Consider the following 18,001-nt stretch of genomic DNA (forward strand, 5'->3'; position numbering starts at 1 on the left):
CCTGGGTTTAGCAGGCCAATGCTCAAACCACTGAGCTATCCCTCCCCCCAAGGAAAGTGTTTACACTATTCATGTAAAGTGTTTAATCCTTTTTAATCTTACTACATTATTTGCCTCAATAGTGGGGACTGCAGCTAAGGCACTTAGCTCTTCCATAAAAATCTTGAAAAACCAGTTTGAAAGATTTGAATTTAGTATCCACATTCTAAATGACATGGGTGTGACAGAGGCAATGGGTGTTAGAGCACTTTACAGAGGTAAAAACAAATGACTAGTCTTTCAGTCGGTGCACGTATAACATTTCTCTAGAAAGGTCTTCTCACATAGCACTATTGAATAGCAGGGATATTCTCCCCGCATGACGTTACAAATGAATTTGAAAATAATATATTCTCACAGTTGCTAACAACCAATTTAAACTAAAACAAAACTGCAGCACAACAGGCAGAGAGGCTAGAAAGATTTTAGCTGGACACCTACAAACAGTATTTAATATTCTTTAGCCCTTCCAAGTTTTAGTCAGGTATGAATAATCAAAAAAGTTTCAATCCTTAACTAGCATTTGTATCATACTGGATATCAACTTCCCTAGTAGGAAGTGTAGTTTTATATGGATGTAACAATATTTAATATCTGCACTTTGCAGTGGAACCCATCTCTCCCTCCAAAAGCTTAGCAACAAGCTTAGAACTCATCCAGAGACAATCAGACAATCATTGCAAAACTGGTGGCTTAGCAGCTTCTACCTGCATCAACATCAGTGAGTCTTCCAGGGTTATAAGACAGCTGAGGGGTACAGAAGCCTTGAGCATAAAAGGATAATCAAAGTGCTTACTATGTAACCCCTAAGGCACATCTTGTCTTGTGTTAACATAAGTGTTTATTTTGACCTAGAAGGGAGAGATTATCTCGGCCAGGGAAGCTTTACAAACACAAGGTGGCAGTGCTGTTTTTGTTTGCATAAGGCGGCACAGGTTCCTACTTTAATGCTGATATATTAAAAAGCATTTTCATGTATCATCCCAATTCTGCTTTTGTCCTATACACAGTGGTGGGAGGAGGTATCTGTACACAAGTCCATGGAGAGACAGATTTCCACTGCTTAGTTAACTTGGCTCTGAAGAAATTAAGGAGTGCTCATGCTTTACCCAATTTTAAAGTTTTAGATTTATAAGCAGGCTATTCAGCATTTACAAAAAATATATTAAAGACAAGGCTAAGCATAACCATGGAAACTCATGGGAAGAGTTGACAGAAAATGATGTATGAAATGACAGTGCAGGTGGCTATCCTAGCAGCTTCAAACATCTACAAATCCTCACCCTTCTTTTTTCCTGAAGGTTGGAGATACAAGTCTGATCTGCTCTCCTAGGAGGGTCTCAGTCCATGAACCATCCTTCACAAGCTACCATCTAACTCTTCCTGAATGCAACACGCTTTACCACATTCTGAGCTCCAAATTTTGCTATTAATTTGCTTCTGATGTTTTCATCTGCTTTTTGCAAGTCTAAGTCATCCTGTCTGCTCCATATAGGGTACCCGTCCAAGCGCTGGCTAGTCTGTAAGAAGTAGGAAGTGGCCTCCACTTCACCATTGTTTTTCAGAAAGGCTTGTGTAACAGTGGAAAGGTCCATGCTGAATTCCTCCATGAAGTGCTGTACTGTCTTCACTGCATCTGCCACCTCTGTGGGCGAAGGGCAAGACCTTGTAGGTTTTTCCTCCTCTTGAGGGTGAGTTTCAGTGACAGCAGAGTCCTCAGGAATGACCAATTCCTTCAGTCCCATTTTCTGACCAGAGGCGGTTTTTTGGGGAGACTTCAGCTTCTCATCTGTTGCAGGATTTTCTTCCTGAGGGTCAAAGGTCTCATTTTCTGACTAGGAATGGAAATGACAGAGAGTGACATTCCACTATAACTCAGTCAAAAAACACGCGAAGTTAGGAGTCCAGAGCAATGCTGTCCTCTTCTCATCCCATATGAATCCTTCTAACATATACTTATGTTCAACAGGATAGCCAAGCACAATAAAATCCAATGATACAAGTTCAGCAGTGCACAGCACCAAGAATACAATGGAATGTGGAAAGGCAGGAGACAAGGGACTGGATTTAAATAAAACTAACCAGCGTCAGAAATTAAGTTTTGCCATTGTGAACTATATTAATCTACTCAAGGAGCACACACTGTGTCAGTAAGCAAATCACTGAATGGCAAGTTCCATATGCTTACAATCTTTCACAAAGGCATTTTAAACTTGCTTTTTTGGTTAATTTCATTTCAGTCAGTTCTAGGTAACCCTAGGAAGCAGTCTTTTGATGATTATTCAACTGGAAGATGTCAAGTGTAACCCACAAATATAAAGTGAAAAACTGTGTACCCCATCCTTTCCATTACTGCCAATGCAATCCTCTTTGGCCCCATCTCTTTCTGCTACCTAGATGTACTAACCAGTTCTGACTAACCCCCTGTATGAAAGTTTCAGATAGGCAGCAGTCATAGTCTGCAACTGAAAAAACTTCAAACGCTATAAATAGTCCTGCAGCACCTTAGAGACTAACAAAACAATGTAAATGGTATCATGAGCTTTCACGGGCACAACCTACATTTGAAGTGGGTTGTGGCCATGAAAGCTCATGATATCACGATACCATCTGGATTGTCTCTATGGTGCTGCAGGACTATTTGTTTTTTTTTGTTTTTTGTTTTTTTAAGTTTTAACCCCTATATAGTTTGCTCCCAGCCATAGTCCCATTTTTTTTTGTCCTACAGACATGAACTCTGCTGATTCACCACCACTGTCAATTCCTGACTCAATGGCGAAGCTGAAAAGTAACATCACATCTATCCCAGCATCCTGTCTTCCAACAGTGACCAATGCCAAGTGCTTCAGTGGGAATGAACAGAAAGGGAATCATCAAGTGATCTCGCCATCAGAAACGGAGAGAACAGTCTTGGGAATGGCAATGGTTCTTATCAGCAGGTCTTGCTGTAAGCAGTGGCCCCAATATGGCCTGCTGCTGAAAACTCCCTTTATTCCTCAACTAGCACATCCTAATTAATACTACTATAAAGAATCAGCATCCTGATTTCATCCACATAGGAACAAAATCATATTCAAGATTAAAGCTATTTATAAAGGTTTACAAAGTAAACTGAGGTTTCACTAGTTTTGGATTTGAATCTATTTATCATGAAACAGTGAATACATTATGCAAATATAACTGTACAACTATGAATAAATACCTCACTGTCTTCAAATTCTTGATTAGCCAGCTGGAAAAGGCTCCCCTCTTGAACCACTCCTAGGGATACTTCAGCTGCTTCCTTCCTCCAGGCTTCTCCTAGACAGAGAGAGAGAGAGTGAACACTGGCATTTGCTGTGCAAATCCAATGCCACCAACCTCGTACTCCCAGCTTCCAATGACACTGCCCCTCCCGCCCGCTGCGAGCGATCCGCCTTCCGGTCACTCTGACCGGGAACAGAAACTCCTGTCCCAGCGCAGCCAGTCAGTCTCGCGCCTGTGAGACTCACCACTCGAAGGCAACCGCGGTCCCGCCCCCTCTCCTGGCTCTCAGGGGCAACCTCAGGGCCCCGCGGCCGCTCAGCTCCCTGCCCGCTTACCCGCGTGCCGGCCGCGCATGGCCCGCTCCAGCGCCTGCCCGAGCGCCCCGCACGCGCCGCAGGATGGCCGCGTCCTCCGCGGGCCGGGCCAGCAGCACCGCGCCCGGCGCCCGCCGGCACCAGCTGCAGCTTGGCGGGCCCAGGCCGCACGGACAGCGCCTGCGCCATGGCAGCCCGCGTTCCCGCCCCTCGCGCTGTGCGCGTGCCCAGCAGCCGCCACGCGCCGCCTTCCCGCCGTAGCCTCGCGCTGTGCGCATGCCCAGCAGCCGCCACGCGCCGCCTTCCCGCCGTAGCCCCGCCCCTTAGCATGCGCGCGTGCCCAGCAGCCGGGCTGCCGCGCGAAGGGCCTGCCCCGGAAGTGCCGCTCTCTCGCGCGCTGGAACATGGCGGCGGCCGCCGGGGTGGTTGCGGCCGGTGACGCGGCGGAGGCCGAGGCCCCCCTCAGCAAAAAGTGAGCGCGCGGGTCGGGTTCCGGGGAAGGGCGGCGCGGCCTGCGCTCGCCCGGGCTAGTTCCCGCCATGCTGCGCCCCGCGGCCGCTGGGCTCCTGGGGGGCCCCCGTGGCTGGGCCTGGCGGGCCCGGAGGCTCCAGGCGCTTCATGGCCGAAGCAGGTTGGTGCTTGTCGTGCAGCGCGCGGCCCAGCGCTCAGGGGGCCCTGCAGTGGTGTGTCCTTGGGGCGCGCTCCGATCCTCGCTGCTCTGGGCCTAGTGAAGCCTCTAGCACAGTGCAGCGGCAAGGGAAGTCACCGAGCGCCAGGGCGCCGCGCCCACGGAAGATCGCGGTACCAGCTGCATGTTTGTTAATCTATAGAGCGCTGCCTGACCACTCGCTGTCCGTTGAGTTTATCCTGTACGGACCAACTCGGCTACCCCGAAGTCTCTGCTTTTTCGCGGTGAGACAATGCCCAGTTAGTGCAGATACGGCTGTATGGTGAGAGCAGAACAGAATTTGGGTATTTATCATCTCCTATGAGGTGGAGGAAGGCAGCTTGTCCTCTTGGGAAGAGAGGGACGTAAGAGGAAGGTGACTCTTGAAAAGAATCTTACACAAGGAAACAGGTGCCAGAACGTCTTAAAGAGGCTTCTGTATCTGGGTTCTTCCCTTTTTTGCAGTGAGCTGAAGAGACGCTTGAAGGCAGAGAGAAAAGTGACTGAGAGAGAGGCAAAGCTAAAAGAGCAAAGTGAGAAGCATTCAAGCAAATCTACCTTGACCCTGTCGTCTGAGAACTGCAATGGAGTTGATGAGGAAGGCCTGGACCCCAATGTGAGCAGTTTGCCAAGTGCCTGTTGTTGCTAGTCTTACTGATTCCTGTGTGATTGCTGATAAGTGTTGAGCTGGAAAGTTAGAAAGGCAGTGGAAAAATAATTCCTAATATAAAGTTGATTAAAAAATCAGTTTATTAATACAGCTAATTTAATCTGAATAGGAAATCTGCTCCCTAGGTGAGAAATTGTGCTAGGTATGAGCATGTATGGTCTATCCTATTGAATAACTGAAACATGGCATTTATCCTGCAAAAAGAGTCTGATTAGCAGTTTTTCACCCTACCCCCACATTTATGCTTCTATATCTGGTGAAGCTAGTGCTCGTTGGGAGCTGTCTTTTAAGTCAGCTCTCTGTGAGGACTGACTCCCACCTGCCTCCTGCATGTAAGCAAGTAACCATTGAACATTTCAGCAGTTTCACGTTTATAAAAGTACACATTTTTTAACATCATAGAATACTAGAACAGGAAGGGGCCTTGAGAGGTCATCAAGTCCTGTCCCCTCAGCAGGATCAAGCACTGTCTAGATCATCTCTGACAGGTGTCTGTCTAACCTGCTCTTAAATATCTCCAGAGATGGAGCAACCTCCCTATGCAATTTATTCCAGTGTTTAACACCCTGACAGTTTTTCCTAATGTCCAACGTAAACCTCTCTTGCTGCAGTTTAAGTCCACTGCTTCTTGTCCTATCCTCAGAGGCCAAGGAGGACAATTTTTCTCCCTCCTCCTTGTGACACCCTTTTAGATACCTGAAAACCACTATCACGTCCCCTCTCAATCTTTCTAAACTAAAAAAGCCCAGTTCTTTTAGCCTTCCCTCATAGCTTATGTTTTCTAAACCTTTAATCATTTTTGTTGCTCTTCTGGGCCCTCTCCAATATTTCCATATCTTTCTTGAAATGTGGTGCCTTGAACTGGACACAATACTCCAATTGAGGCCTAATCAGTGCAGAGTAGAGCAGAAGAATTACTTCTTGTGTCTTGCTTACAACACTCCTGTTAATGCATCCCAGAATCATGTTTGCTGTTTTTGCAGAAGTGTCACACTATTGACTCATATTTAGCTTGTGGTCCATTATGACCCCCAAATTCCTTTCTGTAGTACTCCTTCCTAGACAGTTACTTCCCATTCTGTATGTGTGGAACTGATTGTTCCTTCTTAAGTGGAGTACTTTGCATTTGTCCTTATTAAACTTCATCCTATTTACCTCAGACCATTTCTCTAGTTTGTCCAGATCATTTTGAATTATGACCCTATCCTCCAAAGCAGTTGCAACTGCTCCCAGCTTGGTGGTATCTGCCAACTTAATAAGCTTGCTTCTGTAGCAGGAAATGAAACCAGTTTCCTGCTTGAGTAAGAATGTAGATATATATTTCACTTGTGACAGGGTCAAGCAAGTAGGAAGTGTAACCCGCCTGTTGTTCAGCAAGCGAATAAATGTAACAGACATCTGTAACCTTGGAGTCAGCAGGTTTGCATTGTGCCGCTAACCTTATTTGGAGATAAACCTGACTTCCAAGGATATTAGAAGCAAAATAAGGTAACCAATCATGTTAAGGCACATAAACCAGGAAGGATGTTAACCCTATAAGACCCCTTGCTTACCCGATGCTGGGGGTTCGGCTTTGCTTTGAGCACTGAGCTTCTTAGCCGAACCTTGCTTGCAAGCAATAAAATTGAGTTGGACCCAGCCTACAAGCGTGACTGTCTTCTGTGGGCAAATTAGACTAGCCTCCAGGGGACGAACCTTGCAATTTATTCAACACTTCCTATGCTAATATCTAAATAGTCGATGAAGATATTGAAAAGAAACGGTCCCAAAGCAGACCCCTGCGGAACCCCACTTGTTATGCCCTTCCAGCATGACTGTGAACCATTAGTAACTACTCTCTTGGAACGGTTATCCAGTCAGTTATGCACCCATCTTATTGTAGCCCCATCCAAATTGTACTTGCCTAGTTTATTGATAAGGTCATGTGAGACCATATCAAATGCTTTACTAAAGTCTAGATATACCACGTCCACCACTTTTCCCTTATCCACAAGACTTGTTATCTATCTTATCAAAGAAAGCTATCAGATTGGCTTGACATGATTTGTTCTTTACAAATCCGTGCTGGCTGTTACCTATCACCTTATTTTCTTCCAGATATTTGAAGATGAATTCCTTAATTATATGCTCTACCAAATGAAATTAATAGGTAACAGGCTTAGAACAAAAAAGGGAAGTATTTCTTCACACAACACAGTCAACCTGTAGAATTATTTGCCAGAGGATGTTGTGAAGGCCAAGACTATAGCAAGGTTCTAGATAGCCTGGATGGAAAGGAGAGGTGTCACTAGCCTCTGTTTGCCGGAAGCTGGGAATGGGCAACAAAGGATGGGTCACTTGATCATTACCTGTTTTGTTCATTTCCTCTGAAGCACTTGGCTTTGGCTACTATCAGAAGGCGGGACAGTGGGCTACATGGACCATTGGTCCGACCCAATATGGTCATTCTTAATTGGACAGAGAGTCTACAAGCAACAATTACTAATATTCCCTTAAAAAGCTGCCTGAGGAAGAGGATATATCTAAGATTTGAATGGTTCTTGTTTAAAGCAATGATTCACTTTCTGCATCATCACTGCATTTGCTTAGTTTTTTAGTCCAACCTATAAATGCCCTCTGCCTTTTTTGTGCTTTCTGTCAGAGGAGTTGACTCTTCCGAAATGACGAAAGCTTTTTCAATTCAGGCGTTGTCTCTATTTTGTAGTGACATAATCCTCTGCAAGTCACATCAATTCTACTTTAACTTGTGAGATGTCTAATATTAATGTTCTTATTTATGCCTGTTAACAGCAATATTACAAGATTCGCAGTCAGGCAATCCAGCAGCTGAAAGGCACCAGTGAAGATCCTTACCCACACAAGTTCCATGTAGATCTTTCTCTCACAGACTTCATAGAGAGGTACAACCATCTGCAGGCAGGAGATCACCTGAGAGACATTACAGTGAGAGTGGCAGGTAAAGACTCACCTGAGACTTGGGGAAGACAGTTGCCCCCTTTACAAAGACAAACATCATTTTTGAAAGGAGGTAGATAGGAATGCCTCCACAACTCTGTAGCTTGCTTGGCAATTCGTCATGGTGCTAGGTCTGAGGCAGGGTTGAGCTAAATTTGGGTTGGGATCTTTAGAAGAGAGGTAGAGCTTTAGAGTCCTTGACAAGCAAGGTATCTGCTCCGTGTCCATAACTAGTGGAGTTGTCCTGTCCATAGGGCAGTTTGGGGTGGCTGTCCCAGTACCTGCACTTTAGGGGACCCAAAGTGGCCTGGAGTGGCGCCTGGCAAAGGCAGCAGGGGTTGTACTCATCCTGGCAAGAGGCGCAAGAAGCAGAGCAACCCAGTGCCAGATGCTCTGCTATCTCCTGGCTGGGTCACTTGCTTCACTCCCTCAAGTAACATGGCTGGGAGCCGGGCTCAAGGGAGTGCAATGGGCTGGGGCTAGATCACTCCACTTTCTGAGAGTGCTGGGGGGAGGGGGACATCTGACATCTGCTGCTGGTGCCAGTTGTGTTCCCCTCTTCCCCCTCCCCCCCCCAAATCCCTCCGGTAATTCCCCGAGTTATGTCACTCAAGAGAGGGGACTTGGGGAAAGGGATGCAATGGGGGTGGTGGAGCAAGGACGCGAAGAGGCGAATGGGGGTTTTCCCCCTTCCCCCAGAGATAGTGCTGATAAACTAGTGTGATGGGGTGAATTATGAAACTTTCATTACCTTATTCTCCTTGCCCCAACCAGTGAGGGCTGGAGGTTGGTGATATGTAGCCTGGGTGTAAGGTAGGAGTGCTGCTGTGACTTGGCTTGGATGTAAAGATGTATCATTGTTTTGAGAAAATGGAAAGCTTTCTGTAACAATTGAACCATCTAACCTTGGATTTCTAGGCCGAATCCATGCGAAACGTGCCTCAGGAGGAAAACTGATCTTCTATGATCTTCGTGGAGAGGGAGTCAAATTGCAAGTGATGGCAAATTCCAGGTAACTAAGGACAGCCTTGGAAGAATTCTAAACAAACTGTACTTTCTTTAAAAAATGGAAATCTCATTCATCCCTATGCTTGTGAGCTGCAGCTTAGACCCCAAACACAATACAGTACCTTGAGGCTTCATGCTAACCAATAAGTGAATATTACGTGTTTTGAGTTGGGAAAGACTGAGAAAAATTTGATCTATGGACAAAAAGTACTTAAAAGGTGCTTATTTTTTCATTTGCAGGAACTACAAATCAGAGGAAGAATACATACACGTTAACAACAAGCTGCGTCGGGGAGACATTATTGGGATTCAGGGGAATCCTGGAAAGACAAAAAAAGGGGAGCTGAGCATTATTCCCTGGGAAATCACTCTCCTCTCTCCATGCCTGCACATGTTGCCTCACCTTCACTTTGGGCTCAAAGACAAGGTAACAGCTGCTCCCAGTGTTGAAGCCAGTCTGGCATAACTTAAAGATCCTTTTGTATGTGTGTGCATCAAATGAAGATCAAGTTTTATTTTTCCTCTTGGGCAACAAGTATAATTTAGGTCATTCTAAAATTATTCATTCTTTTCAGGAAACTAGATTTCGACAGAGATACTTGGATTTAATTCTTAATGACTATGTGAAACAGAAGTTTATAATCCGTGCAAAGATCATCACATATCTCCGGAGTTTCCTGGATGAGTTGGGCTTTCTTGAGGTAAGTTTGGTACAGTGTTGGTCTTTTTCACTTCTTCAGCTCCTAGGAGAGAGACTGGCCCCTGCCTTGCTCAAAAGGTGTATGGGAGTGGGAAAAGTATAAATATCTTTCTATTCTGTGTCAGGGAATAGAATAGCATAATAAATGGAATAGAATTAATTTTTCTTTATCTCTTCATAGGTTCCCCTTCAGATGACAGAGCAATTTCTGAGGGGTTGTTATTCTTTGAACAAACTCTTTATAGTTAGCAATTCAACTTACCAGTTATCTTTGTTCCCTCCATTGTACTTTCCATAATTTAAGTTTATTAAATAACACCCCTGGGAGTTGGGGGGGAGGACAGATTCCCTCCCTCCAAAGAGTAGAATCAATCTAGCTTACATGAAACACAAGCAGTACTTATCGTAGGGTACAACACATGGTAATATACCAGAACATAAGCCTTATCTACTTCTCGATACTTCCAGATTCCTGTTTCTACTTACATTCTCAAAATATGACACACTGTTTGCTACTCACTACTCGGCAGATTTTAAGCATTTTGTCTACTGGATCCACAAAAGTTGCTAGTGAAGCTGTTTGTGTGAAATAACTAATATTTGAGAACAGCAATATATTGGATAGTGTAGATCTGTGTTGTGTCTAGGTACTTAATTGACTATGTGTGTGCTATTCATCACTTGTAAACTAGCTTTTAAATAGGCCATTTAGGCTTGGTGATCGATCATGCTGGGAATTATAGTGCAGTAGACACAGCCAGTGTCTTTAAGTTGAGGAGGCACAGCCATCAGACTCTACAAAAGTTACTCTTTCCATTCAGATTCTAGGCCTGTTTTGAATCTTCCTTCAATAGAGGCTCTCATTTGGCATCCATTTATTATGTTATGGACAGACCTTTTTTCTTCAATTGGAACCCAGAGTCACATTTTGAATCAGTATGAGAAACTTTTCCTTTTTTCCCTGTTGTAAGTGGTTGCAGTTGGAATTAAAAAGTGCTTGTTTCGTACAGTCCTTCAGTGAGAAGCAGACCTAGATTAAGTGTTACTAATGCAGCCCAAGATCCAGTCCCCTAGTGGTGCTGCTCTCCCTAAAGAGGTGGGATAAGCAGCCTGCAGTCTCTACTTTCGGAGACAAAGAGTTTACTGGTCAGCACTATTCAGACAGAGCGTAGAACAAGGCAGACTATTGTGGAACCCAGCCACATTGTAAAATTGCCTACATCTTGGGGAACCCTTTTGAAAGAGGAGGGGATCTCATTGGTATTGCCACTCACTTGCCCATTTGTGAGATTGCTATGCCACATCACCTTCTTCCCATCAGTGATTATTGCTTTCAGAAAATGTGTTTTGTCTATATACCTGGTATGTATCTAAGGGAGTAGTCAACTACTTACTCCCCCTCCCCTTGCTGTCTCTGTATCAGGGGCAGCATGGGGTGGGGGGAAACAGGAGTGCAGGGGCTGGGGCTGGAGGTGGACAGGCTGCTCCAGCAGCAGCCCTTGTCTGTCAGGGGTCCCAGCTTCGTTCTGGGACCTCCTGTGGGCACAGGATGCTGGACCCGGTGTAAACCGGTACCGAGCAAACTTGTTCAGTCCCTGCTTTTGCCAGTCCGGGACCCTTGTGGCTCTGTTGTTTAAATGTTGAGAGAGACGGGTAGCTCTTACTACATTTAAAATGCAGAGCCACAGTGGTCTGGCTTGCAGTGGTTCAGGGCCTACCCCACTGCAGCTCTGCATTTTAAATGTAGTAAGAGCCAGGCTGCCTGCATACCCGGCTTCTGCTACATGTAAACTGCAGAGTAGAGATGTAAGCGACTAGTCGACTGTCCGATAAGCAAATGTTTATCGGATAGTTGACTCAACTAGTTGCTCCCCTTGCCTTGCCTCTATCAAAGAGGGGAAGACGGGGGGAGCGGGAGTTGGTGTTGAGGGGAGCCAGCTTAAAAGCTGGTTCCCCCCAGCACTGTCTCCGGGGTGCTGCCTGCCCCCCTGCTGCCTCTATCCAGAGGCAGGGCTGGCCATGGGCTGGGCTGCTCAGGCAGCGCAGGTGGCTCTGGAACCAGCATGAGCCATGACTGCTCAATCCCAGCTTGAGACAGCTCCTGGAGCTATCTCCACTGTGGCTCTGCAGAGGCACTTTTCAACTAATCATATTGTCAGTACAAATTCTGTCGACTATATGATTAGCCAGATAATTGCATTTTAACAACCTTACTGCAGAGCCGCAAAAGGGGTAGCTCCTGGACCAGCACTAGCTGGGACAGAGCCCTTGCCTTATTGACTAATCATGTAGTCAGTACAAATTGTATCGACCACATGATTAGTCAGTTACCCGCCTCTTAATATCCTTAATACCTGGCAGCTACTTCCTCATCCTGGCATTTTATTTTACTTGGATCAAATGACTTATAATACTCTTAAATAGACTAAATCAGTGGTGTCCAACTTTTTTACACACAAGATCACTTTTTAAATGTCAGGACAAGCCAAGATCTACCCCATCCCTTCCCCAAAACCCCACCCCTTCCTTGAGGCCCCGTCCTCTCTGTTCCCTTTCTCTCCATCACTTGCTATCCCCGGCCCTTATACACTCTCAGGGTACAGCTACACTCACTGCCGCTTTTTTTCCAGCAATGAAAAAAAGTAAATAAATTTTTCTGACATTTGGCCCGTCTAGACTGGGCCAAATGTCGGAAAGCCCCCTCATTCCTTGTGGAACGAGGAATACAGGGGCTGCTAAAAGAGCGTGTTTGCTGGAAAAACTCCTTCAGTCTAGCTGTACCCTCATGTGGAGAACGGCATGCTGGCTCAGGGAGGGGGCTCCAGGCTGAGGAGTGCTGGGCTCAGATGGAAGATTGGGGTACTGAGCAAGCCACAGGCTTGTGGATATTAGGGTGCAGGAGTTTAGGTTGGGGGTGTGAGTGGCTCAGGGCAGAGGTTGGGAGTATGATGGGCTCAAGATACAAATTTGCAGTGTGTGAATGGTGCAAGTGTGTTGTGGCAGAAGATTGAGGATGTGGGGGTGCAAGAGTTTGGGGATGGTAGAGGCTCAGGACAGGGAGTTCCAGTGTATGACAGGCTCAATTTGGAGTAGGGGTAGGGGGTACAGGAGTGTTATGATGCTGTGGCCAGATGAGGACTTGGTCCCAATTGAGGGCTTGTTGGTCAGGCTTCATTTTTAAATAAAATATTCTGTCAAACACAAAAGGTTTCAGCGTCATCTTTCTTTATGAGAAGGGTGGGTAACCTGTTTTGAGTCGGGTCACTGGCCCACAGAAAAGTTAGTCGGGGCCACACGAGTGAAAAACACAACCCCTCCAAACCCCTCAAACCTCACTAATGCGGCCCCAGCTGTACTTGTGGGAGCTGGGGCAGGGTGCTTCTGGGTGCTGGGACAGGGTTCTGGGGAAGGGTGCCAGTGGGTGCTGGTGCAGGGGACAGCGTGCTTGTGGGTGCTGGGGCAGAGGACAGGGTGCCAGTGGGTGCGGGTCAAGGTACTTGTGCAGGGGTCTAGGTGGGGGAGAGGGGACAGGGACCGAGGAATTGCGCAGGCTGCTCCCCCGTCTCCCAAACAGCGGTGCAGTACCTGAAATGCTGGTTCATTGCATGCCTGATGCCTTCCTGTGCTGGGGGAAGGGGAGTCCTGGACCGCACCAGCCCCAACCGCTCGGGCAGCTTGTGCCTTGCTTCTCCGCTCCCCACGGCAGCGCATGCTGCCTGAGGAGCCGGAGCCAGCGCAGTCCCGGATCTCAACCCTCCTCCCTCTCCCCCACACGCAGGAACAAAGTCCCCAGCACACAATGGACCGGCGTTTTAGGTACCGTGCCGGCTGTTGGGGCAGCGATCGACGGGTTGGTGACCACGCGTTTAACTTGTGAGGTTTAGGGTTATACGTCATTAAACATCTGAAAAATGCAGCTTCTAGAAAAGTTAGCTTGGCATAGTCTCCAGGTGCTTTGCAGCCCAGAGGGAGAAAAATCACATGTTGATTTTCCCTGTCTTCATTTTCCTACAGGTTGGATCTTCCTGGTGTGGGACCTGAGTGGTCAGGCTCCCCTCTGGGCTGTTTGAGTCCCTGTAGCCTGGGCTCCCCACCTTCCTGCCAGCCCCATGATGAGGCTCTGGGGGTTAGCCTTTTTGGGCTGGGACTCTCTCTGCCTACAATGGACCTGTTGCCTCCGGAGATCCTGGCTGGGGCTAGGGCTAGGGATTTCCCCCAGCTGCCACCAGCCCCATTGCTGCCAGGGTTCCCTAGCCAGTGCAGGGGCATCCTCCCAGCCAGCACTAGCCTCACTGCCACCAGGGTTCGGTGCTGGGATTCCTCCTGGCCACCACTTGGGCTCCCTGGGCCCGGACTCCTCACCCACCACAGGACCAGCTCTCCAGTACCTGTGTGATTCCCAGTTGGCTTGTACTCCTCACCTCCAGGGCTCTCTGGTCCAGCAATATAATTCCTCCAGTCTAGGGATATTTCTGGACCAGGGAATCCCGGATTTGGAAGGCTAAACCTGTATCTACAAGGGACGTTTTATTGAGAATAATTGTATACTGTAGAAGCCCTATTGGGCTCCAAGAATTCTTTGTCATACAGACACACATCCAAACAAAACCTCTTCTCACACCCGCTAGTGCTAATTTTGAGTTAAGAAAGCTCGCCATATTGTGTTCTTGGAAATTGTTTGAGGCAATATTATGGCTAAGGAGGAAACAGTAGATGTGCTGTATCTAGACTTTATAGTAAGGCATTTTATATAGTCTCACTAGATCTCATTAACAAATTAGGTAAATATAACCTGGATGAAGCTATTATAAGGTGGGTGTGTAACTGGTTGTATAATTCTTCGAGAGAGTAGTTATGCCTTCTAAGCATGATGGTGAACCATTAATAATGAATGGGATTCTGCAGAGAACAGTTTTGGGATGGGTTCTGTTCAATATCTTCATCGCTGACTTAGTGGCATAGAGAGTCCTTGGCGGTCACTCGATAACGAGTAGGATGTCTTCCTGTCACCCTCCTATTTGTGGATCCGTAAATGGCTGACCAGCCCGATTCTGGAGCTGCGGATCTTATTGCAGAAGGAGCAGGTGCTGATGGCTATTGGAGGGGCACAGTGCAATTTTTGCTGCTCTTTTCTCCTTCTATGTCTCCTCTTATCTGTGCTGTGGTGGGACCTCTCAAATTGCACCATCCCTTCATGGATTACCGCTCTTCACTGGGGATGGTCCTGGGCAGGGTTCTCTCAAGTGTCAACACAGATTTGTCATTTTTTCTTGTTTGCTTTCAGCATGTCCTTAAATCACTTCCTCTGGCCCCCAGTGCTTTCCCCGTCCTTCCTTCAGCTCGGAAAACAGAATTTGTTTTGGGAGGGGCTTATCAGGCATCTGGACCACGTGACCACTCCAGCGAAGTTGTTGGTAGATGATGATGATAGCTTCAATGCTGGTCATGTTCGACTCTTCCAGGATGCTAGTGTTCATGTGCTTGTCCTTTCAAGGGCTATTTTGGACTCTCCTGAGGAAGCAATGAATTGTTCAAGTGCCTTCAGGTGATGCTTATGTTGTCCAGGTGTCCCATACGTACAGCAGTGCTGAAAAAACCACTGTGTAGGACACAAGGAGCTTTGTTTTGATGTCCCGGTTTTCAAAGAGTACATTTATAGTGTTTACAGATGATAAGAAGCTGGGAGGAGTTGCGAGTGCTTTGAAAGATAGGGTCATAATTCAAAATAATTTGGACAAACTGGAGAAATGGTCTGAGGTAAATAGGGTGAAATTTAATAAAGGACTAATGCAAAGGACTCCAGCTAGGAAGGAACAATCAGCTTCACACTACAGAATGACAAATGACCACCTAAGGAGTATTGCAGAAATGGATCTAGGGGTCATAGTGGAACACAAAGCTAAATATGAACCAATAGTGTGACTCTGTTGCAAAAACAGCAATCCTCATTCTGGGGTGCATTAATAGGAGTGTTGTAAGCATAACACAGGAAATAATTCTTCTGCCTAGTCTGTGTTAATTAGGCCTCAACTGGAGTATTGTGTCCATTTCTGGGCACCACATTTCAAGAAACGTGGAGAAATTGGAAAGGGTCCAGAGAATAGCAACAAAAATGATTAAAGGTCTAGAAAACATGACCTATGAGGGAAGATTGAAATAATCTGGTTTGTTTAGTCTGGAAACAAAGGTTGAGAAGGGGACCTGAAAACAGCTTTCAAGTACATAAGGGTGTTACAAGGAGGAGGGAGAAAAATTGTTCTGTCTAACCTCTGATGATAGGACAAGCAGCAATGGGCTTACATTGCAGCATGGGAGGTTTAGGTTGGACATTAGAAAATTTTCCTAAGTGTCAGGGTGATTAAGTATTGGAATAGATTGCCTTGGCAGATTGTGGAATCTCCATCATTGGAGATATTTAAGAGCAGATTAGACAAATATCTGTCAGGGATGGTCTAGAACAGTGATTCCCAAATGGTCCCCTGCAGAACCCTGGGGTTCTGCGAAGTGGAACTCAGGGTTTTGCAAAAAAAATTCTACTTCCCTGCCCCCTGCAGAACCTGTAGGCACCTCCCATTGGGGCTTTGCTGGCAGGGATGGGCTTCTGGGGGCGTGCAGCTTTGGCTGCTCCACCACCCACTGTGGCTGCCCTGCTCATGGTGCAGCCCCCTCCCCATCCCGCAGAACAGCCCCTGTCCCACGGGGCCTCTGGTGCTGTGCAGCTCCCTCCTCCTCCACATGTGCAGGCAGTGACTTGTTACAGTGGCTGCTGCTGCCAGAAGGCAGAGGGGGAGAGGTGGCCGGAGCAGAGGAGCTGCTCCTGGACCTCGGCGTTTTTAAACTGCCGCCTGCGGGGAACCCGTCTCGGGCTCTGCCGCCCTTCCCCCTCTCGCTGCCCCTCGCCAGCCTGCTGGGGTGTTTGTTCTGCCAGTGGGAAGCCTTACCTGATGCTGCAGCTGCACTGGGTTCTCTGCTGCATGGGTGGGGGGAAGGGACTGAACTCCTTCCCCCTGAGGAACAAGAATATGCTGCCTGGAGGCTTTCCCTGCTGTAGCAGGATGCCAAGCCAGGTAAGCGTATCCCCTCATGCCTAGACCCCACACCCATATCCTCCTCATTCCCCTCCCCCTGCTAAGACCCTGCATTCCCAGCTTGCTCTGACATCCTTCCCCAAGATCCCTCCTGTACCCTCCTTCCTGGCCAGACACCCTGCCCCAAGTACCGTCTTGTATCCTTCCTTCTGGCCAGACATCTTTCCCCAAGACCCCTCCTCTACCCTCCCTCCTGGCCAGGACATTGCAGATCATCTTTATGATTTATACACAAACATCATGAAGTATTTTCCAATCATAAATGCAACAATAACTGGATTTGAAATCCATTAAGTATAACAGAAAAGCCAGTCAGTTTTTCTATGCAAGATTTTGAAAACCTAAGCGAAATTACTTCAGATGGCCAATTAATACAAAAATCATAGAATCATAGGACTGGAAGGGACCTCGAGAGGTCATCGAGTCCAGCTCCCGGCCCTCAAGGCAGGACCAAGCTCCGTCTACACCATCCCTGACAGATGTCTGTCTAACCTGTTCTTAAATATCTCCAGAGAGGGAGATTCCACCACCTCCATTGGCAATTTATTCCAATATTTGACAACCCTGACAGGAATTTTTTCCTAATGTCCAATCTAAACCTCCCTTGCTGCACTTTAAGCCCATTACTCCTTGTCCTGTCCTCAGAAACCAAGAAGAACAAATTTTCTCCTTCCTCCTTGTGACACCCTTATAGATATTTGAAAACTGCTATCATGTCCCCCCTTAATCTTCTTTTTTCCAATCTAAACAAGCCCAGTTCATGAAGCCTGGCTTCATAGGTCATGTTCTCTAGACCTTTAATCATTCTTGTCGCTCTTCTCTGTACCCTTTCCAATTTCTCCACATCTTTCTTGAAATGTGGCACCCAGAACTGGACACAGTACTCCAGCTGAGGCCTAACTAGTGCAGAGTAGAGTGGCAGAATGACTTCACGAGTTTTGCTTACAACACACCTGTTCATACAACCTAGAATCATATTTGCTTTTTTTGCAACAGCATCACACTGTTGACTCATATTCAACATATCTATGACCCCTAGATCCCTTTCCGCCATGCTCCTTCCTAGACAGTCGCTTCCCATCTTGTATGTATGGAACTGATTGTTCCTTCCTAAGTGGAGCACTTTGCATTTCTCTTGATTAAACTTCATTCTGTTTACCTCTGACCATTTCTCTAACTTGCTAAGGTCATTTTGAATTATGTCCCTATCCTCCAAAGAAGTTGGAACCCCACCCAGTTTGGTATCATCTGCAAACTTAATAAGCGTACTCTTTATCCCAATATCTACGTCATTGATGAAGATATTGAACAGTA

At 46.7% G+C, this 18,001-nt stretch overlaps 2 protein-coding genes across 3 annotated transcripts in view; one reads left to right on the top strand and one right to left on the bottom strand.

The window, feature by feature from the left end:
- Positions 1–1,143: 1,143 nt before the first annotated feature.
- On the bottom strand, positions 1,144–3,803 carry TERF2IP (TERF2 interacting protein). Its single transcript, XM_075918250.2, has 3 exons — positions 3,621–3,803; positions 3,242–3,339; positions 1,144–1,874 (listed from the first exon to the last, which is right to left on the bottom strand). The coding sequence occupies exons 1-3, from the start codon at positions 3,637–3,639 to the stop codon at positions 1,413–1,415; spliced, it is 579 nt and encodes a 192-aa protein (XP_075774365.1). The 5' UTR covers positions 3,640–3,803; the 3' UTR covers positions 1,144–1,412.
- A 110-nt stretch (positions 3,804–3,913) lies between these two features.
- KARS1 (lysyl-tRNA synthetase 1) overlaps positions 3,914–18,001 on the top strand; it is a 31,504-nt gene continuing 17,416 nt past the window's right edge. Inside the window, exons 1-6 of one of the 2 annotated variants that reach the window (XM_075918244.1) lie at positions 3,914–4,071; positions 4,732–4,882; positions 7,727–7,892; positions 8,810–8,903; positions 9,140–9,326; positions 9,475–9,600. In XM_075918244.1, coding sequence (XP_075774359.1) covers positions 4,004–4,071; positions 4,732–4,882; positions 7,727–7,892; positions 8,810–8,903; positions 9,140–9,326; positions 9,475–9,600 — 792 coding nt within the window. In that variant the 5' untranslated portion in view covers positions 3,914–4,003. The other variant, XM_006121330.2, reaches the window with a different exon arrangement.

The sequence above is a fragment of the Pelodiscus sinensis genome, chromosome 12 (assembly GCF_052426305.1).
Source record: "Pelodiscus sinensis isolate ZL-2025 chromosome 12, ASM5242630v1, whole genome shotgun sequence".
Classification (NCBI taxonomy): Eukaryota; Metazoa; Chordata; order Testudines; family Trionychidae; genus Pelodiscus; species Pelodiscus sinensis.